At 37.2% G+C, this 22462-nt stretch overlaps 1 protein-coding gene across 4 annotated transcripts in view; it reads left to right on the forward strand.

Moving 5' to 3' along the window:
* The window catches only part of LOC121951759 (RNA-binding Raly-like protein), a 62095-nt gene extending 42543 nt beyond the window's left edge, over nucleotides 1-19552 (forward strand). For 3 of the 4 annotated variants that reach the window (XM_042498216.1, XM_042498217.1, XM_042498219.1), the window contains 7 exons: nucleotides 6364-6439; nucleotides 8885-8932; nucleotides 9652-9845; nucleotides 12938-13051; nucleotides 13236-13396; nucleotides 17175-17212; nucleotides 18938-19552. In XM_042498216.1, the coding sequence (XP_042354150.1) occupies nucleotides 6364-6439; nucleotides 8885-8932; nucleotides 9652-9845; nucleotides 12938-13051; nucleotides 13236-13396; nucleotides 17175-17207 (626 nt within the window). In that variant the 3' untranslated portion in view covers nucleotides 17208-17212; nucleotides 18938-19552. The remainder of the gene's footprint in view (nucleotides 1-6363; nucleotides 6440-8884; nucleotides 8933-9651; nucleotides 9846-12937; nucleotides 13052-13235; nucleotides 13397-17174; nucleotides 17213-18937) is intronic. The other variant, XM_042498218.1, reaches the window with a different exon arrangement.
* Nucleotides 19553-22462: the final 2910 nt, after the last annotated feature.

A 22462-nucleotide genomic window follows, 5' to 3' on the forward strand; every position in this document is an offset into this window, starting at 1 on the left:
TGACTTGTCCACACCTCCAGAGACAAAGAGCTCAAGGGCACGCTGAGCCGAGGGGTCTATATCTAACTAAAATAGACACTCACTCACAGGTAATTTAGCGCAGCGTCATTAATATGAATGAAGTCAAAGTGAGTCAGAGGTGCCCCGAGGTGGTGATGATTGTATTCTTGAAGGATCCAGTGTGGATGGAGGAAACTGTTAGTGAACTCAGCCACATTTTTGCTGTAGGAGACACTTAATTAAAATGAGGTCGGGTAAAGCCCGCGATTGATGCTTTCATCTTGTACACTGAAGAGAGGAAAGTGGTGTGAAAACACTTCTTTGACCTCAGAGTGTATGACTTAAAAACTAGAATGTGTTGAAATAAAACTTGTGTATGTGTTTAGAGGAATTTACTGCAAGTTAGCTCTAATAACGAAAAATTTTGCTTATATTATATTTTTATGATATTGTAACGTGAAATAGTCAGTTCAATCTCTGTTTATTTCTCCTTAAGACATATTTATTTTTAAGTGTTTGATCAAAATTTCCTACATTTTGGACACATTTCCTTTGTCTTTGATTTAAATATTTATTGAAATGCTTTTTACCATCTTTTCAAGCCTCCACGCCGGCGGTAGCCATGGCTGGAAGCATTATGTTTTCAGGTTGTCCGCACATACGCCTGTCTCGTTCTCGTGAGTGCGATATCTTCAGAGCACTTTGGGGGAATTTCTTCAACTTTGGCACAAACATCCACTTTGAGTCTAGAATGAACTTTGGTGGTCAAAGCTTAATGTGATCTTGTGTCCGTCTCATATTATGAATGTAATTTTTCAAGAAAACCTTGAGGCAGGGATCCCGCAGATCTTTAAAAAGACTTCTTTAAAAAAACAACAGATTTATTAATTGATTGGTGGTCATTTTTAACCATGTTTAACTATCAAAACATCAGTTTATAGCCTCTCACACAACCTTTGCAGAATATTTCAACTCTCATTTGTCCTATGATAAGTACTTAATAAACACATGTATTTTCACTACATAACCTTAGTATTTCAAACTGAACTGAAAGCGAAACTTATCTAAGCTTTCGTCAAAGCCAGACTCCAGCTCTAAGTTTGTTTTTTGTTTTTTTTTTAAAGAAAATGCATGTTTGGGAAGCACTGATCATACGTCTGGTAAATGAGGCTTGGATCATATTGCATGAATGGTTTGAGAGTTTGTAAACAAATGTTTTGATATAGGTTCATAATTCATAGATAAATATGCCATTTTCCGTGGAGGCATACGAGAAAAAGTTTTCTTCACAAATTCAACGTAAAACAGTATGAGTAATTGATTTACAAACTGTCATTTTGTGGGTGAAGTATTCCTTTAAGCTTTCTTTACAACATCATGTGACAGCATTCAATAATTTACCAGCATCAAACCAGAATAGTCTCTCAGCAGTCGAGAGGATGCTTAGTGGTTTTACAGTATCTTTCTGACACCTTTTTTTTTTTTTTTGTAGCCTTTGAAAGTGTCTCGGTGTTATTCCTCTGAGGCCAACTCGCTCATAATGGTCTCAAAATAAAGCAACTTTTTATATTCGCTCTCAGTGTGATGCTGCACAGAGTTTATGGTATCAATCAAGTCCTAACTGGCTGTGGCTCATTGCTAAGCAACGATCTTTTCTGTCTCCAGCCTCAACCTTTTTATAGATACATGTACCAACAAGTCTGAAAGCACACACACACACACACACACACAGAGTCCATTTTTGTGTATGGTTAAAATAATGACTGTAATTAATCACAGGCTCAGTGTGCATCTGGTGGGGTGTTGGTTGGAGAGTGCTTTTTAGTGCCCTGCTCTCTCTTTAATGACCCCAGCAGGGGACCAGAGAGAGGAGAGCGCACTTTCAATGTGAGCCATTCCTCACATCTTCCTGGAGCCTAATGATAATGATACAGCCGTCCCCGTGCACCTGAAAGCCACCGATACATCCCCGATCCATTAGGCCATTAGGGAGAGCGAGGAGGGAATGAAAAGAAAGAGAGAGGAAGGGGGAAGTCTGGGCTCCAGACAGCACCGTGGTTAATCTGCGGACAACGTGTTGGAGCATCCAGGTGCAGCTGCTGGAGTGTGTGCGAGGGAAAAGGTGTGACATAGATCTGGTATTCTGAGATATCGTGCATTCTTTTATTCATAAGCTCAGTGCATTAACATTGCAGCTCAGGATTTCATTATCATCTCCTCCAGTGGGAGGAAAAAGAGAGAAAAAGCTAACACTGCAACGCTTTCGGCGAAATGACTTGACTTCAGCTCCTGTCATGACATTTGCTGCTGCATGATCCCCAAGGCGGTTGATGCAAAGCTGATGTTTTATCTGTGCAACTTTTTGAAGCTGTCAGGGGTGACTCATCCATCAGACAGGGATCTGCCCCGCTTTGTCGGTGTGCGCCTCTGTGTATGTGTGGGAAGGCGGTGTTTGATATTTGTTTGTGTTTTTCTGTATGACCTTGAGCAGCACTCAAGGCTGATTGAGCCGAGTTTGAGCTGAAGCAGCGACGACACGCCGGCAGACTAAACGCAGTGATACCAGCCTGCTTTAGCGCAGTAGGGCTCTTGGCAGGTAGAAGAGGCTGTCAGTCATCACGAGAGTCGTGTGGTGATGAGTCACAGTCGTCTGCTAATGCAGTTGAAGGGGATTTCGCTGTTTTTCCGTCTTTTAACTAAGTGAAAAAGATGTTATGAAAACTGTCCTATCATTGACTCTGTCCTTTTCTTTTGCACAATCAATGTCTCAGTTGTCTCAAGGCCTTTAAAAAGTTTTCAGCCTCTCTGCTCGTCTTGATCTGTTTCTCTTTGAAAGATGGAGTGCGCTTAAGTTAAATCACTAAACAAATCAATGCTTTCTACCTTAGTTCATCTGGTTACTCATCACAAAGAGTCCGACAGGTGCTTAGACAGCACAAACCTCCGCCAGCCCCTCAGCTTCAACTAACAAATACTGCCAGTGAAGTTTATCTGTAGACTTTTGATGAGTTGATTAAATAAAGTTTTGTTGTTTGAGTCCAAAACAGTATTCTCCTTAGAACAGAGAAGCCGCAACCAGAAAAGGTTTGGATTTCTATTGCAACTTCATGATTTTTTTTTTTTAATTGACATTAATTTTCGAATCTGTTATTTGTGCCTGCCATAACCCATTCATTAAAATTCAGACTGTTTAATTTAAATCAGCAGTTTGATGAATGTATACTTTTGTCTTACAAATGACCAATAATAACCAAAATTTGTTATAAAAAAGGTCTGTACATTGATAAACAAATCTGATTAATATATCTGATTAAATCAAACTTTACAGATCTTTTAGCAATGGTTGTAATGTTTTCTGATATAAAAAACATGGAAAACGGTATTTTTTCTCTTTTCTAAATGGCGACATCATGTTCAGCTTCTTGTTTAACATTATTCTTCTGCAGCTGTTGCTGGCATGTTTTTGGGTTGTCCATCCTTACGTGCATGTGTACATCCATCTCATGAATGCAGTATCACAGGAATGCCTTGAGGGAGTTTACTCAAATTTGGCAAAAACATCCACAGGACTGAACGATGAATTTTTTTGATGTTGGTGGTCATAGGTCAAAGGTCACTGTGACTTCCTCTGTCTCGTTCTTGTTAATGTAATATCTCAAGAACACCTTGAGGTTTTTCCTTAGATTTGACACGAAAACATCAATTTGGACTCAATGATGAACTGGTAACATTTGGGGATCAAAGGTCACTATGACCTTACATCCTTATTGTTCTTGTGAATGTGACCTTTAGACATCTTGAGGGAATTTTCTCCAATTGGGCAAAAACATTCACTTGGACTTAAGAATAAACCTATTACAACTGCAGCTTGACCGGTTCATGGAGGCATACAGGCATTAGAGGATAATTCTGGTTTCACTGAGTATCTGTGAGAGAGAGTATGTTACAGGGTTATGTGTATGTAGCAGTATTGTGCTGATATTTAATTGTTACTGTGCAGTTTTTGCTGCAGTGCAAACCTTTTGAGTAAACCTTGTTCAGTATTTGTCACAGCAGGAGTTTTCAAAGTTTTACACTGTGGACCCCCCACTGAGACTCCCTCACAGTGTGCCCATTAACAGGTTCTGTTTGATGTATAACCATGGATGTACAGACAATCATTGAATCACTGTGATAGTGAAAAAAACTTAAAAACGGGATGAGTTTCATGCAAGTTCTGCAGTTATACAGTGGGGAGCAGCTTTTTTTTTAATGATTTCTTGACAGATTTTGGGATACTTTTCTCATAGACATTGGTTATGATGTTATCTCCAGGAAGTGAAGTCACACTGAATCTAAAACTGTCTGTTTCATGTAAAAATTTGATTGGCTTACAATTCACAGAAAGAGCAACTTAATTTCTATAGCTGCCTCCATGAGTTGTACGTCACGCTGACCGTGTTGATCAGTGGACCAAACTTCCTGTTGTTTTGATAACATGTATATAGCACGTATCCGTCCCTTTTACGACTTTGTCTCCCCACCAGCTCTCAAAACGTTGCAGCATCGTCGTATTGTCGTGAATACGCTTATAGCCCTGTTAACAAAATGCATAATGGAGGTGTTGGGGTCCAGGATAAGGTCACAGTTGTGCAGTATAGTCACTAAATGTTTTCTTTTATGTTTTTTTGTGCATCATAGACTGTCTATTGTGCATCATGGTGAATGTCCACTGCACATCATTTCTCATGCATCAAACAGCTAAAACATTTTGCACTAAATCACCCTTTTCAACCCTGTTTTTATGAGAATTTTTTGGGTGCTTTGGGTACTTGATAATGTGTTTTAAATATTTTAGACTTTGTTGACGCAGTTAGAGAAACTTTTGTGGGTAATATCTGCATGTTGTGCTTTTGTGTGTTATATATTACAGTAGCTACCATGAAAATTTAATAGTAAGGTAGCTTAAAAGTTAAATAGAAATGATGCCTCTCCTTGCATTTTTTATAAGGCTCCTTCTTAAAACACTGACTTTGAGTCTGCAGGGCTTCACTGCAAAGTTTCCCACATGAAATCCATTTCTCTAGAATTGGTGGAAAAAATGTGAGAGGTTATCCAAGAGGTGAAATTTAAAGGACAGCGAAAATGAAGTCTGACTGATTTGTCCATGTCTGAGAAGTGATTTAGCGGGAGTCAGCCGCTTAACGTTTGTCAGCGATGCTCTTCCTCTAATCTCAACTGTCTGTCCTCAAAAGTAAATCGTCTAATTTGTGACTTCCCACAGTTGTAATAATGAAAGTTGCTTGGTCTTGTTTTATTTGTCACTTTTGTCAAAAATAGAAAAGAAAACCACAACAATGACCATTTTATGTCAGTTAATCACTCCTTTTAATTTGAAATTGTTAAGAAATGCTGTTTTTCCTTCATGCCTCCACGGTGATCAAAAAATCCCCAAATGCTACCATGTTTGTGCACCCTGCAAGTATTTCACATACAGCGGTGTATTAACCCAAATTTAACTCTCTCAAAATGAACCTTGCGCTGGCGGTCATTAGGAGTTGTTAAAGTCCTGTTACAATGGATCAAAAATAAAAACTACAATATCTAGGGTATACCTTTATTATTATTATTATTATTATTATTATTAATAATATTTTATTAATTTTTTTCAAGCAGAAAGCTAAGACTTCTGTTTTCTGCGCCATCACGTTGTCTGCCTGCAATGACGTTATTTCATCCTACAGGTGGTCCAAAAGACGGTGAAAGAGCAGAAATGACGTGATTTCAATACTTGGTTGTACAGATACAAGTGATATGAAATACCAAAAACTACCAATGCAGGCACTGGGGAAACATTTCTACTGCAGTTGAAACTATCACCTTTATATTCTGCTCATAAACTAAATTGAGTACAGTTCAAATAACTTGTGGAGTGTGAAGAAATATTTTAAGAATTTTTTTTATCAATATGTTTTGTGTGCTTATTTTTTCAAATCCAATGAAATATCATGTCAGATTTTAAGTTTTTTGTAATTGTATTTCTCTTCTTTTATCAAATATTTATTGACATCCACAACTTTTTAGCTTAGGTTGTAGAGATTTTAGGGATATGAAATGTTTCGAAAAACTCCAAGAAATCACAATAAGCAAAAAATACCAACATATGCGATGGCTCACCATTCTATGGCAGAGTTTAAAGGGTTAAACATCTCTAAAGTTCATAAATCTATTTCTCATCACAGCACATAAAAATATCCTGTATCGTTTTTGTTTTGAAAACATATTTGACAGAGAATTTCATTGTTTCTGCAGCCTCAGTGTTTTCTTTATATTGTGAGCTGCTGCCGTATCACATCATGACATCGATTTTCATTTTGTTTCCAGATATCAACATGGCAGGAGAGCCAAAACCGTACAGGACTAAGATGGTCTCCAAGAGGCCTCTCTCATCCCTCTACAGGTCTGTGAGAAACACGTGTGTCTTATTTCACTGTATCAGCCGGATATTGCTTTGCTGACCTAGTTTTCCCACCGTACTTATACTCTGCTGTCTGCTCGGGTGCTTCTGGAGAAACAGCCAATTCCCAAACTGTGCTATCAGTGTCTGTTGTTATTACACATTCCCTCATACTGACATTTCAGTGTTGGAATCAAAGAAAAACCAGGGCGCAAGAAAGAAGTGATGCAGCTGACATCTGAACAGACTAAGAAAAAAACAAAATAGCCATTCACTGGGGATCTGAAAGCCTCTGGAAGCGCGACTTGAAATAGTAAGAATGCGCATATGATATCAAAGTTGAGTGTCTAAGTTTCTTCTTAAGTTTCTTCAAAAATCTCAGAGAAAGTAAATGTTCCCAACTTTTAGAAAACCTCATTTAAAACCGCTCATTTTGAAGATAACAGCATTGCTCAGGACTGTGTGGGCGTGGCAGATCACGTTTTGATTGACACCTCCTTGGTTCCCGCCTTTGTCATCTGTCTTGTCTTCACGACAGCCATGGAGCAAAGCAGAGTCGGCGTGGTACAGCTCTATCTGTTCCAGTCCCCCTGACTCTGGTTCGTAAATCTGACGCTCTATGCTAAAATGAGAAAGCTGTTGTTCGAAACTAAGAAGCTTTTTATTTCTCCATGACTTAACAAACAGTCAAGGTCATTACACGTTCTCTCCATTTGGCGCTCTGCTGCTCCTTCCCCCCAGAAAGAGTGCCCAGAGTGCGCTCTGACACTCCCAGAGTGCAGTGCTCTGGATAACCGGTCCAGTTTGTGCCAGAGTGTGCTCCGACACCCAGAGTGGGTGTTTCCGAACACACCCTATTGAAAGGAGCATTGAGAGATTTCAGTTTAGCATGTTAAATTAGTATCAACTGACATCTGACTTTGAATTTTTGATTGGCTTTATCAATATCACGCGTCATGGATTTGGGATAACCACGGCCAAATTAACCCAGCTTTAGGAAAATGTGAAAAAACTAGAATGGCAATATTTCAAATCTGATTGAAGTCTGAAGTCTGATCATTTTTTTATGTTTTTTATTTTGCAGGTAAGACCCTTAATTACATATGAGGAAGGTGTTGGTGATTCAGGTTCCCAGAGGCTTTAAGGAATTTGGGGAAATTAGCTTTTTCGCTTTCTTGCTCTCCTGAGTTAAATGATCAATATCAGGCCATATCAGTCTCCTGCAGATCTTCTCTCAGTCTGGAGTAGTCAGGGCACTGGTCTTTGCTGCGGTCCGCTGGGGTGGTAGTGGCATCAAGTTTGGACATGATACAAATCAATCAATCTGTTGTATCTAATATAAAAATTCCCCAAATATTATTACTTCATCACAGTATTATTCTGGTGTATGCTGTTTACATTATAGTAGACCTGCTGCTAAATTTCTATTTTTACCTATACAGGTTTGATATACCTCTTATTTTATGTTTTCTCATTTTTTTTTAAACTTTTCAATTTATCTGGACTTATTTTTGTCTTTGTGATGCTGCAACACCTGAATTTCCCTTGTGATTGAGAAGGACTTATCATTCTTATGTCTGTACTCTAAATACAGGAGCAAATTTCATGTGTTTTTTTAAAATCTTGCGTGTGTTATGTTTGTCCCTTTTTTTTATCATTCTGTGTCTCTGAATTTGGGACATTTTTGCAGGTCAGTGAACGCAGCACAGGTGGACCTTGTCATGAGTTCTGTTTTTTCCTCAGCAGCAGTTTGAGGAGTTTCAGTCCGGGGTAGATAATTGATAGAGTGGATGACTGAAAATTAATTAGGTGATCTGGTCAGCTGAAAAAAACAGAGCTCTGATTCTCCTTCAGTGCCCAGAGTAAGCTCTGCACTGCATTGCATTTTCCAGCAGTGATCCTAAAGAGCAGTCCAGAAAATTACCTGAAAATAAGCAACAAAAAAAGTAAAGAAAAAGAAATGAAAAAATTTCCTTAAGAAAGTGCTAAACATAATTTTTTTTCTGCGTAGTATTTTATATATACAATTACAGGAATTCTGAATATAGTTTTCTGGTCATTTTTCACTATTTTTTGATCAAATCTAATGATCTCCTCAGAAATAATTTTCAAGTCAATTTCTTGTCACCTTTTACTATTTTGTTTTTTTTTTTTTTCTTACGCATTGCCTTTTTCCAGTGTTTTCAAAAGAAATCAAACCGATATTCTCAGGTTCCACAGGTTTAAATGCTTGTGAGAGACATCAACACAACTGATGTCAGTCCAGCTCCAAAGGGTTAATTTCTTCTGAATCTCATCTGTTAGTGTCTTCAGCCTTGTGTCAGGATTTGTTTCTTCCTTGACCACACAAATACAAACACACACACACACACACACACACACACACACACACAATTGTATGCATTCAACACTGTAACAGCAAAACAAATCTCTGCTTTCTCTTCACAGTGGCTACGAGTTTGACTTTGACTACTACAGGGACGATTTCTACAGCAGGTATGTGAGAAATCTTATCTGGCGCTACAGTCTGACTGTATTTGTCCTTTTTAACATCGTTTTTTCGAGTCCCCTTTCTCCTGATATTTTGCCCTTCAGTGTTCACCCTCCTTTCTCCCCATTTCAGAGTCAGCTACTTAGATAAAGATGAGTTTTGAGCAGAATGGCCCCATTTCCATCTGAGGCAAAGTAACTACATTATCATAGGCATAATGAATGTCATATTGGGGAGGTTTTTATTCCTCTCCGTTGGGCTTACTAATGATGCTTTTATCCGCATAGGCAAGTACTGAATGTCAGATAGTCCCCCGGCTGGTCATTTGCGTCGGCAAGGCAGAGAATGTGTCTTCCTTCTGACATTTTCATTGGTTTGTTTACTTCCTCTACTTTGCAATATCTCTGAGAGTTGAATCCTTCAGCTTTGAGTCTTTATTGCTATTTTGGCAATTTGATATGTCGTAAGCAAGCGGATTGATTGAGTGGCATTGTTCAATACGCATCTTTATTATGCAAACATCTTTTGCAGCATGTATATTCGGTGCTTTTTTGCTCGAATATTAACATCTAAGGACAGCAGCTTGATGACACACTTTGTTTTTCAGTGCTCATAGTAAATCCAGAGATATTTCCTCCTCTTTTTTAACATTGCTTTTTCCTGCACTGTTTATACCTTTTCTAATATTTTTATTGCTGCAGCTTTATCTTTCATGTGTCTTCAGACTCTTTGAGTACCACGGTCGTGTCATTCCCCCGACCCATGCTGTGATCCCCATCAAACGTTCGCGGCTAGTCATCCCGTCCACACGCAGAGCCAAATCCTCCTTTCCATTCAGGGCCTGCTCTTCCTCCTCCTCCTCCTCCTCTTCCTCCTCTCGAGTGCTCAATGCCGGCTCCTCCATCACAGTCCCTAAACGTATGTTCTCTTTGTCCCTTTCTGCTCCTCTAATTTGCTTTTATCTGCTGTGTTAAAAGGAAAAGTCCAGGGGCCGTATTCACAAACATTTTGAGAAAACTCTCAGAGAGCTCCGAAACTAACCTGACAACTTTTAGTAAAGAGTCTTAGCTTCAGAGTAATTTAGGAAAAGTGTTAGAGCAACTCTGAGCGAGGAAGTGACAAAAACTTTTATATTAGTGAGGAGGTGTGATTGACCCCGTTGCTAGGTATGATGCATTCTTTTAACAGATGTGATTGGTTGTCACAGACACACCCTTTTGTGAACCTGCATGAGACTGAAAGTGCTTTTTGTGTGATAACACTGCTGCTCTGTAATGTTTTTCCAGTTGCCAAATATCTGAGAGCTGTGATCACTTTATTTCTTGAGTTATAGTGTTATTGCGCTGGAGGGGAGAAGTGAGCATATTTCAAATGAGATCGACCACAAACAATCTCCCTGCACAGTCTAATCTGTAGTGTTTCATTACCTCACTGTCATTCAGCATTTTGAGAATTTTTTTTTTTTTACCATTTCTCATCTGCTTTAGAAACTCTTAAGCTTCTTAAAAGTCCTCCTCCCTACTCCTAGAAGTTTTTCACCTTTCAAGCTCTCTTAAGAACTAAGATGCTGCTTGAATAAGTTTTATCTTTACCCAGACCAAGTCTTAACTGTTAGGAAAAATCAAGTCATAATCCCAAAAATTTTCATAGAATTTTGTCACTGTTTGTACTAGAAAGCTTTGTGAATACAGCCCCAGATTATTACAATTTGGGTCTTATTTGTGTATTTTTCCATCTTGTCTTTGAGTTATGATAAAAATGAATTTAACAAAGAGACTGGTGAGATCTGGAAACACAAAAGCACTTCAGTGGCAGGACAAAAACCATGAGCCGACATCATGATCAGACAGGATTAGGGCTGCAACTAATGATTATGCTCATTAATGGATTAGTCTGTTGATTATTTTTTGTTTACCTGATGATTTGTTTTGTGTGTAAAATATTATAAAATAGTTAAAAAATACCTAAAGCTTAATTTGTACTGGAGTTTTCCACATAATGATGTGGGACCTCCCAGATTGAGACTAGGACCTCCTTTGTCACTATCAAAGTCTGTATATACATATTTTGTAATATTTAATGTTATCCTATTTATTTTTTATGTACATTATATGTAGATGACTTCTTTGTATATTTTGGATACATTTTATATCTGTTCAATGTTGTTGTTGATGATGTTGTTGTTGTTGTTGTTGTTTCTAAAGAGTGAGTACAGGGTACCCTCAGTGACAAGGAGGAAACTGGTAAAATGTCGAAAAGACCATCAATTTTGTTGATTTTCCTTAAAATCAGTCGGCCCCTTATCAGATCAAGGATGTTTTGGCGGATTGACAGGGTTACGATGAAAGCAGAACAGGTGTTTTTTATTGTCTGGTTTTGTCTAAGGGGTTTAGGTTTAGTTTGCAGTCATGGAAGTACACAAAAAGCAGTAAGTCTTTATAATAACGTTTTAAAAGCAAATTAATCCAATGAATAAACGATAAACCTTTGGCTTTTCTTCATTTTCTCTCAATTAGTCTCCTCGGTTTGTTGCAATGTTCCGATTGCAACATTTAATGGCAGTTTAGTCATACCCTGTGAATTCTGCGCTACCTTGCAATTTAGTCCAATCACCTTAAGTTTACCACAAATTTGACTACTTAAAATGGTTAAAATCTCATTTCATTCAGAGCTACGTGCAGCCCACCAACAGCTGATCGTTGGCGATCAGCTGTTGATGCATCCCAACCATCACAAATACATGCTAATTATCTTGGAAACTCTGAACACTCATAATAACATTAATCTCCGAATCCCAGACAGCATCACAACTGTTTCTGCAATTTTCACTTGCCCCCCAATTTCACTGCAAAACAAAAATGCCTATAAACATTGCTACATGCATTGTAATTTTTTAAAAAGCTGCCGTGAAAACAGACAGTTCAGGCTGCAACAATCACAAAAACAGCACGCAAAAGAGGGACTGGTTAATCAGATAAAAGATATTGTATTCAAGCTTGTTTCAGTCCTTGACAAGTTGTAAAAAAAACATTTAATTTAGACCATGTTATTTTAAAAATGATAAATGAATCAATAGTTTGACATTTTGTGAAATGAACTTATTGGCTTTCTTGCAGAGAATTAGATGAGGAAATTGATCTCTTCCTCATGTGTGTCTGTTAAATATAAGACTGCAGCAGATTAGTTGAGCAAGACTGGAAACAGCTGACCTGACTCCGTCTGTATCCACCTCTCACAGACAAAATCCACCTTTTCGCATCTACAAAGTCTCTCAGCCAGAAAGTGAGAGATATACTCTGCAGGATTTTCCCCCCAAAAACAGAAAGAAACAGAATAATCCATCTAAATAATCATTAACGACCCACTAGAAGTGTATGATAGTGAATTTACCTGCAGAGATTCTGCCCTCTGCCTGTAGTTTCTTCATATTTTACTGTGGTCTTGACATTTCTGGGCACAGTGCTCTGGTGAGGTCAGGGATTTATGAAAGGTAGTGACATGGTGCCAGACCGTAAGTAGCTGGCCTCCAAGAGAAATCCAGGAAAATCATGGACAGCGTGCTGGAAAAACCCAACAAACATATCTGGGGTTGGCTTTGACTTTGACGTTCGCTGGTGATAAAGCAGCTGAATATTCCTGCATAGTTTACCTTCAATAAGTGTGTGTCAAACATTGTCAGAGTATTCTTTTAGGTTGGTGAGTACAGGAATGATGGTAAAAAATGTGAACGTAATGATTTCTTTTAATTGTTCGACAGTTTCCTTTGCACTGCTCACACTCTCTCAGACACTAATTGGTATTCTCCACTTCATTCAATACAGTGAAATATCACAAACTTTGGCTTTCATCCGTTTGCCCTTTCACTAATTGTGCCGCAGCCAAAGTTCTGGCAAAGAACTTGCTCGCTGAGACGTGTCGGAGCAGTGCGGTCGCTGTTGTAACAGTGTCTGTCTCTTTGCCAAACATCACATTCATTATGCCTTTTAACTTTTATTAATGTATGCTCACAGTGAAGACAGACCAGCTCCTCACAATCAAAAAGGAGCTGTCACAGATCAAGACCAAGATCGACTCACTGCTGGGAAGGCTGGAGAAGATTGAGAGGCAACATCGCTCTGACGGCGGTAAGATGTGACAGAGGGGAGGACCTGTCTGCTGGAGGAGCATGCATATATTCATGTGGAAGTGAAAACACAGAAAATATTCAAGCTTTACTGAAAGAAATATTCTATAAAAAAATAAGATATCAGTTCAATAAATCGGTCACGCTCTGATGTTAAATGCCGGCGTCTCGCTGTCTTTTCCCAGACATGCAGAGAAAACAAGAGGAGGTGTGTGAGTGTCTCCATGGTGACACAAAGGACCACTCTGGAGGAGAGGAGGCAGCAGAGGGGGCCGCCGAGGTGGAGGCAGGGGAGATGACGGACGGCTGTGAAGACAACTTTGAAGATGAAGGCACCAGCGATATGGTGAGTAGGTCAAGTGGACATTCATAGTCTTATAAAGGAGTGTGTGATTTCTGCGGTCTGTGAAATAAATAAGAGGATATACAGGACTGTGTGTGTGTGTGTGTGTGTGTGTGTGTGTGTGTGTGTGTGTGTGTGTTTGCATGAGCTGTACATCTACTTCATGTGTTCATTCGACAAGTTTCAAGTCTAAATTTCAGCTGTTAAAGGAATAGTTGGATGAGAAGATTGCACTGATTTATTTGCTAAACATCAATATTGGCAAATGTTTCCTAGATTTGGTCTAACAACAAATAAGGTGATATTCTTCACTGTCACATGGTAAAATCTGACTAGGTGATTTTACTTTTTTTTTTTTAAATCTAGTTAACTGATTGCCTTGAAAAAAATAAATAAATATGACTATTAATATTCATTTATGTTTAATTTATATCTAATTGTTAAGTTCATTTATATTTACTTATTTTTTTGAAGTTGTGACTTAAAACTGATAAGTTTTATTAAATCACTCTTTCTAAGCTTTAGCAACTTCAGACGACCAAGTTTACTGTGCTATAAATCTAAATTCTGCTGGCTGCAAACTATTCAGTCGTACTTGTATTTTCTTTAACATGTTAATAAAACAGAACTCACAGATCTTCTAACTTCATCATTGGCAAAATCCTCTTTGTCATGATCAAATCAAGTCAGACTAACTTGGTTTACTGAAGTTTCTAACACTTAAAAATAACAAAGTAATTTCACTTTTAATTTTTAAGTTGCAACAACCTCACAAAATTAAGTAAATGCAACAAAATTTTGAGTAAACTTAACACTAGATATAAAGTAAACATAAATTAAGATTCATAGTTATATTTGCTTTTTCAAGGCAATCATTCAAGGTCAACTTGTTAGCTTTTACAGGTGTAATTGCCGATGCTTATCCGTTGTCTCACGTCAGTTTTGTGCGGGCTTAAAAGCAGGGCTCGAGACAATCGGCCACAAACTTAAGTAAATGAGCAGGTACAAGAAAAAAAGACTGTTTGGCAAATGGGCTCTGCAATCTCAATGAATCTTAATTAATTAAAAAAAAAAAAAAAACATTCCCATGTGTTATATGTAATTTTGTAAAATGAAGAAATGAAGGCAAGAAACACAAAAGGGGAATAAATAACAAAAAATAAATAAATAAATAAATATCAAAAATAAGTTATCCCTACTCAATACCGCTCATGTCTGTATGTTGAATATGAATCTCCAGCTTGGAGCTGGTTAGCTTAGCTTAGCATGAAGACTGGAAAAAGAAGGACGAAACAGTAACCCTGGCTGTGTCTAATGACAGCGTAGAATCAGATCAGCAAATATTTGCAGCTTCCTCCTGCACAGACTGCCCAGTTTTATGAAAACATCATCATTCCAGCAGTGAAATGCTTCTTTTACCCCAAGATTAAACCTACAGGGAACCTCAGATCAAATTGTAACTTCAAACAGAGATGACCTTTGAATTTTTTTTGTGATTTTTGATTTACAAAGATACTCTTTATAACCCTTGTCCTGCTGCACAACTGCAACTGCAGCCTTCCCTCCTGATTTTCATGACTTTTGATGACTGTTGATAAATTCTTAAATTGAACATCATTTCTTTATACTGTAAAATGTGTACAGTTAAATAGCACTAAAACATATTGACATTTACATGGACTGAATTATGTCTAACAACAAAAATCTCATCTCAACGGTCTTTAATCTGATTTCAGCGTAGCATCACACATCAAAAGATGCCCAACCGTTGTTACAAGGCAGACTTTTTATTTCCATGTACGCAGGTGTGAGACCAAATATACAAATTACATAACATGAATAGTGTATTCTCTATGCCTTTATACTTGACATGCATTAAATAAACTGTGTGTGCGTATTGTTCAGTCAGTCTAGTGTGCCTGATTTTCCAAACTATAGGAGTGAAACAATCCCATACTTTGCCACTAAGTCCAACTTATTATTTTCACCAAACGAAAATATCTCGGATATTTGTGTTCTGCATCCGACAAAGGATGCACACAGTTTATTGAGTATGAACGTGCACTCAGAGTGCAGGTGAGAGCTCCCCAAAGCATGTCCATCTGTGTGAAATGTTTTTTGGAGAGTGCCCTGGCTGTAACTTTATATTAATCATACAGATATGAGAGTGGTATCAGTCTTCTCTTCTAACGCTCCACCAGACAGCAAATAAGTGTATTGCCCAAAATGTCAGACTATGCAGCCTGCCGTGAAATTAATTTCACCACTTATTTCAATAAACAACAGACACAATCAACATTTCTGTCTCTCCTATTACTAAGGTTGGGCGGACTCTAATTTCGTGATAATTTCCTATAATGTTTCCTGGAAAAAATGGTGTTATTTGGTACTTGTTATGAGAAAAATAAGTTTGGTTGGTACATTTTGTTTTTATTAATTCAAATCATTTGCTGGCACAATTCAGAGAGTCTTTTAGTCAGGGCACGCCAGGTCAGTTCAACAAAAAACAAAACAATCTTTTCAAAAGTAAAATTCATGTACAAGCAAGCATGCAATTCAACATATATAAAGAGTGAAGTTTCAAATCATGAATGTATAAAAAATGAATACAGGTTTACATGTGAAAATATTAGGAAATCACAATCCTTTAAAATTCAGCACCACACACTGGCAGATAAAGGATTTATTAGACTGATTGTCCATTTTGACTGTACCCTTGATAACTGGATATCATTAATGCATGTTTTGTTTCCAACAATAGACACCTTTTGAAAATAAAACTCCCACTGTCTTCCACAGATTTAATGAAAATACTCAGACATTTGAATAAAATGTGGCTCAGACACAACATTATAAACAGACATTACGTCTGCTACATCTACAGGTGCGTTATCTCTCTGCTGACGTCTGCAGCTTGGGTTTCTAAAAAAAATATAAAAAACTTCCAAGGCAAAACTGCTTCAAAATATTTATCTGCTCTTCAGTGAAAAAAATCTGAGGCACCAGCTATTAATAAATGTCTGGGAAGCCTCTTGGGCAGCCTGGCCCTGGAAAAACTGACGTGTGTTACTGAAGATGTTCCAAAAAATATACGAATACTTTATTCAGCACCTGGATACTAAGTTACCCAAACAGCTCTGTGCTTTCTGATGAAGAAATGTATCTAATATGTAAAACCAAATGTTTTTTGTGGTTGGTTGTACATATTAGATACATTTCTTACATTTGGTTAGGGTGACAGAAGATCCATTTTTGGCTTAAAACAGTTGCTTTGGTCGCTACAAATACTGCTGAAAATGTCCTTACTTTACTTCAAAATTACCCATATTTGTCGTCACATACAAGACTATAAATGTCCAGCTTTCCCATAAAAAATACCCGTTTTTGTTGCTACAAATATGTCCTCAAATGTCCCGAACTCTCGTTAAAAATTACCCGCTTTTTTCGCTAGAAACATGGCTGGAAGTGTCCCTGTCTCTCTTTAAAAGATGAACCGCTTTTGTTGCTACAAACCCAGCTGGAAATTTCCTGATTTCACATGAAAAAATACCAGCTTTTGTCGCTACAAACACAGCCGAAAATGTCTTCATCTCTTGTTAAAAAATACCTGCTTTTGCTGCTACAAACACAGCAGTTTATATTTCACGGTACATACTCTTTTGTAAAACTTTGTTATGTTTAATTTACATTGCAAATATAAAATATTATATTTCCTTTGGTTTTGCCATTTAAGACTTTTTTCTTATCTTTATCTGATGTGTTTTTTGTTCTTTTATTGCAGATAGAGAACCACATATCGGACATTGACAACTGAGTAAGGTCAGTATTTAATCTCTGCTTAAAAGGAAATAATTCTTTCTTTGTGTGAAAACAAACTGTCTGGCATTTAATTAAGTGAATAGAAATTTAACATTGTGGGGACAACATGTGCACAATGCTCCTTCTCAGCGCTCAGCAACTTGTAGTCAGCAGCAACAGCGACTCAAAACATCTTTGGCTTATTTTCCCACTTATAAGCAGAGTGAGAAGCGCTGCTCATCACGTCTCCTAAATGGCCTGTCATTCTCTCCGTCTGGGAGCGTAAGGAAAAGGCAGCTTCTCTGCAGTTATCACTGATGACTGTCTGAACAGCCGCAGAGATACGACTCAGTCTCATCCGCACTTTCCATCAGACAACATTTAAATCCCCTGATTTTCTTTGTATGAACAAATAGCTTTGAGATTTAATTTGCCTCTTGGCTGACATTTCCTCCCTGCTGTCCTCAAGTGCCCGATAACGGAAATCTTTTCAGCCGCTCTGAACATGATGGATCGTTAAGATGATGGTGTAATGAGCTGTTTGTCCTTAGGTGGATATCTCAGTAGTTGCAGATTATATCAGAAGCATTAGTTTATCTTAATATTAGTCGCAGCCTCCGCTGTTTTTCCACCAACCTCAGAGGGAAATCTTGCAGACAAAGCACATTGTAATGTAGCCACCTTTTCTGCATGCACTGTGAAATCTGACGAGTTGATCTTACTTAAAATTATCTTGGAAACCAATTGCTTTGAAAAAGAAAAGTACAAATAACTATAAATCTTAATTTATGTTTACTTTTTATCTAAGTGTTAGGTTTGCTCAAAATTTAGCTGTATTTACTTCATTTTGTGAAGTTGTTGCAATTTCAAAATGACAAGAAATTACCTTGTGCTTTCTAAGTGGTAGCAACTTCAGTAAATCAAGTTTATTGTTTTTTAACTTAACTTGATTATGGCAGTGGATTTAATTAAAGTGTCATTTTTTAAGTTACAACTTCACAAAATTAAGTAAATATAAAAGTAAAAAATGAGATAAAAAGGTGAACATAAATTAATCATTTGAAACAAGAGCACATCGCCCTGATTCCTTTCAAAAACGTGAGAAGAAGGCGATGAGCAAGAAAGTAGAAGCCACTCAAAAGTCAGCAAGAAATAAGTAAAAATGTTCAAGAAAATTACCTGAAGATGAATTAAAAAAAAAAAAATAAATACAATTATAAAAAAAAAATTAAACAAATTCAAATTTTAAAAAAAGGAAATGACTTGGAAAAAGTGCTTAAAAATGTAAAAGAATTCTTTAACATAATTTTAAATATGTATTTATGACAATTAACAATAAATACACTTTCCCTAGCTTTTTTCTTTTTTTCCTTAAAAATTTCTCCCTAGCTTTTTTTAAAAAAAATAATTTTCTAAATCTATTAATTTCTTGTAATTTGTGACCAAGTTGGTCACTAAGTTGACTTTTTGTTTTTGAAAGAAATCAAACCAATCTGCTCAAACGTTTAAATTCTTGTAAAAAGGCGTCTGAAAGCAGCACAAGAAAACTAATGTTGCTCCGGGTTTCAGGGGGTTAAGAATAATAGTTATATTTACTTACATTTTTCAAGGCAAACAGTTTCTTAGATTAGTTTAAAGTAAAATCAACTTGTCAGGTTTTACAGTGTAGCTTTACTTTGAAAGGCAGGCGGGTAATTCTGATGAATTTTCACAGCAGTCTGTTTTGGTTTTTCATCTTTTTTCAAGCTAGAGGAAAAAAGGGAGTCTGTACAAGAAGCTGGACGAACACATACCAGCACAACCTTCTTGATCAAGAGGGTGTATTTGAAATTAAAGGAAAGCAATGACGGGAGCGACCGACGGCAGCAGAAGAGTTTTTCAAACTTGTTTTTATGCTTGTTTGCCTCATTAGAACATGACACTCCCCCATCGAAATGCTGGTTATGAATATTCTGCTGACTACTGCAAAGAGCAGTCATAAATTTCCCTCCGAGCTGATTGCCTCTCTGAAAAATAAGGACAATATTTTGTGTGCTTAATATATTATGGTCTGTATTGTGCATAAAAATATTCAGATGAACCATGAAACGCCCTCCTTTGTTGTAACGTTTGTTTTGTTTGTGCGTTTAAAACCGTGACGAGCCAGCGGAGAGCTTAACATGAATGTAAGAGGAACACTTGATAATTATGTGGTTTCGCTTTATTCGTACATAATTTTCCCCGAAATGTACACAATATGTAATTTATTCACAATGTCTCCAGACGGTGTTTGTCATTTGTTATTCATGATAAGATGCATTTGGAATTCTGTATACATTAATGTTTAAGATGACTATTTTTTACGATCAGCATGTTGAAAATGTGGCTATTATGGATCATTTGTATTCATTGCATCTGTTGTACAGCTATGGATGATCGCAGTTTTTGAAATAAACTCGTTCCTCCTACAAAAAAAAAAAAAAAAAGCAGCCTGCCTGAGTGTTGTGACTTTCACTTTTACAAACAGTCCGGGGAAAACAAAGGCACACTGTGTCTGCTTAATACAAAAACTTAATTTTACTGCCAACTAAACAAATTCAGCCTTATATGACAGCGAAGCAGCACACGACTCAACCTAAAGTTTACTTTTCCTTTTGGCGTCAAAACAATTTCACCATCGCTGGCAACATGGCCTGTCCATCTCGATAAATATTTCATGAAATTTTGTTCAGATATTCAAAGTTTCCAGCAGATAAATCCTGCAGACTTTGGTCCACCATGAGGTCGACTTGTGGTTTTGACTTGTTTATCTCAAAAATTGGATTGTCGTGAAATCTGGTGGAATATTACTAAATACATTTACTCATGTACTTAACATAAATTTAAGGTACTGTACTTGGTTGTTATATTTCATGTCACTTCATACTGTATACTTTACTTCTAATCCTTTCAGTCAGACATTTTGTACTTGCATAGTCTACTACAGTTATTTAGCAGTTATTGACAGTTATGAAAATACAGAACCGCGTCATATATTCATGATTGTAAAATAATGTGAATGAAGTAGAATCATGTCTAAACATGACACTAATGCGTAGGGATACACGCAGACTGTAAATGAGCACTCTGTTTTGTTCTCTTTGTTTTTCGTTTGCTTTATTTGGTCTCTGAGAGCTTTCTGAACTCATTAGTCAGTTGATGAATCTATTGACAGAAACTTAACTGGTGACTATTTTATGAATTCCTGTCATGAATCAGTCTTCTTAAATGTGATGATTTGCTGCTTTTTCCACACATGCAGGTGAAACAAAAAGCCCTGTGTCTGTTTATCCTGTTTACTAAGAATTCTTATAATTGCAGCAATTGAGGGCAGAAACTAAGAATATTTACAAAAAGCATTTCAGTTTTAATAACTTTGCTACATCTGCACACCACTGACACTGTCACGTCTCCGTTACTGTTATCTGTTCTGTTTATATTGTGTTAATTATTGCATGTATTGTGATTTGACTATGATTTGTTTTTACCAGCTGGTGTAACCACAGGCAAATTTCCACATGTTGACAGTAATAATAATAATTATTATTATTATCACAGTGCCACCAAAGCTGTAGGCTGTTTTCTGTTTATCTTCTCATTAGTATAAAAGCCTAATTCGAACTTAAGTTTCACGTCCGAGTAACTTTTCTTTCCACCTTCGAACTATATTTTCCAAAAATAAATGGGAGTATCAAGGTGAAAACAAAGGCACAGAATGATGCTAAATGTACAGATTCTCTGCTCGAGTTTAATTACGCCATTCCCGTACATCAGTCCTATTCTGTAATTGGCAATGAGAATATTCATCTAATTTTTTAAAATACAGTGCCCTTGAAAACTACAGCTTATGAGCGATAAATGGTGGTGAGGCAGCAGCAGATGGCATTTCTAATTCACTCACTTCATTAGCACCAGATCATCATTTTCACAGGTTAAGGAGGGCCATTGGCTGGGTTGCAGGTATAATTGGTTCTATCACCGCTGGCCGGCAGCCAGTGAGTACAATGATCAGTCATGCAGCTTCTCTAATATGGACAATGTTCAGTGTGTGATGAACTGAATCAATCAGCGGCCTGTGGCTGCTGGAGGAATTATGGGTATAATGGGGGTCAGGATCTTTATAATACATCTGTGATTAGCCATACTCGAGCGAGGATGCACAACTCGCAGCAGGCTTTGTTTCACAGGCTGATAAGTCAAAGACGGAGCCAATGTGGGAAGTTTGATGAATTATATCTTAGAGTAAGCAAGCAGAAAAGGAGCCATTTATATTTAATATATTGCGCTATGAATAATTCCAAAATCGCAAAGACTTCACTCATCAGCCTCTAACTCTTTGTTCTCTGTGGTCAAAGTTGATTATTTCACTTTGACTCTGATGATTTTTTTCCACTCACACTATTTACTGGATACAATTTTTCATGTTTATTTATGTGTTTCACCCTTTAAAACATTTAACAATATTTGTGTGGTGTGAGATATATTGTACTCTTTTTTGCAGTTGTTTTAACAATGTTTCATAGAGGCCAAATGCCAATAAAAACTTTCAGTTAGCAGTATTTATGCCTCCACACCAGCGATAGCCATGGCCAGAGGCGTTATGTTTTTGAGTTGTTCATATGTACATACGTCCGTCCGTCTGTCTGTCCTTACATCCCATTCTTGTGAACACAATATCTAAAGTCTAGAGGGAATTTCTTCAAATTTGGCACAAACGTCTACTTGACTTAATAATGAACTGTTTAGATTCTGGTGGTCAAAGGTCAAGGTCACTGTGACCTCACAAAAAAATGTTTTTGGCCAAAACTCAAGCATTCATATGTTAATTATGACAAAATTTCACACAAATGTCTAATAGGATAAAATGATGATGCGCTGACGTTCTATATCCAAAACGTCAACATCACTGTGATGTCATAATCTGCAAAAACACTTTTCTGGCCATTATTCAGCATCATTTCTCAGGAACAGAAGGGGAGACATTTGTTCAGACTAAATCGATATTGTACAGCGCCTCATTGTTGATGCAGTGGGTTTCGTCACTAACCTTGAAACTGTTCCGATTGTATAGATTTTCTGTGCTGCCGCGGGTAGATGTGTGTGAGTCATTTAATTTAAAGACAAGAGTTTCATGGTTGCTCTGTGAAAAAAAATCATCATTTCTATTACAAATGTCTTTGTTTTGGCACGCATAAAATATTGTGTTTTTCATGTTTGTTTGCCATTTTTTCTGTACATTTTTACTGTGAGATT

Source organism: Plectropomus leopardus, chromosome 12 (genome assembly GCF_008729295.1).
Source record: "Plectropomus leopardus isolate mb chromosome 12, YSFRI_Pleo_2.0, whole genome shotgun sequence".
NCBI lineage: Eukaryota > Metazoa > Chordata > Actinopteri > Perciformes > Serranidae > Plectropomus > Plectropomus leopardus.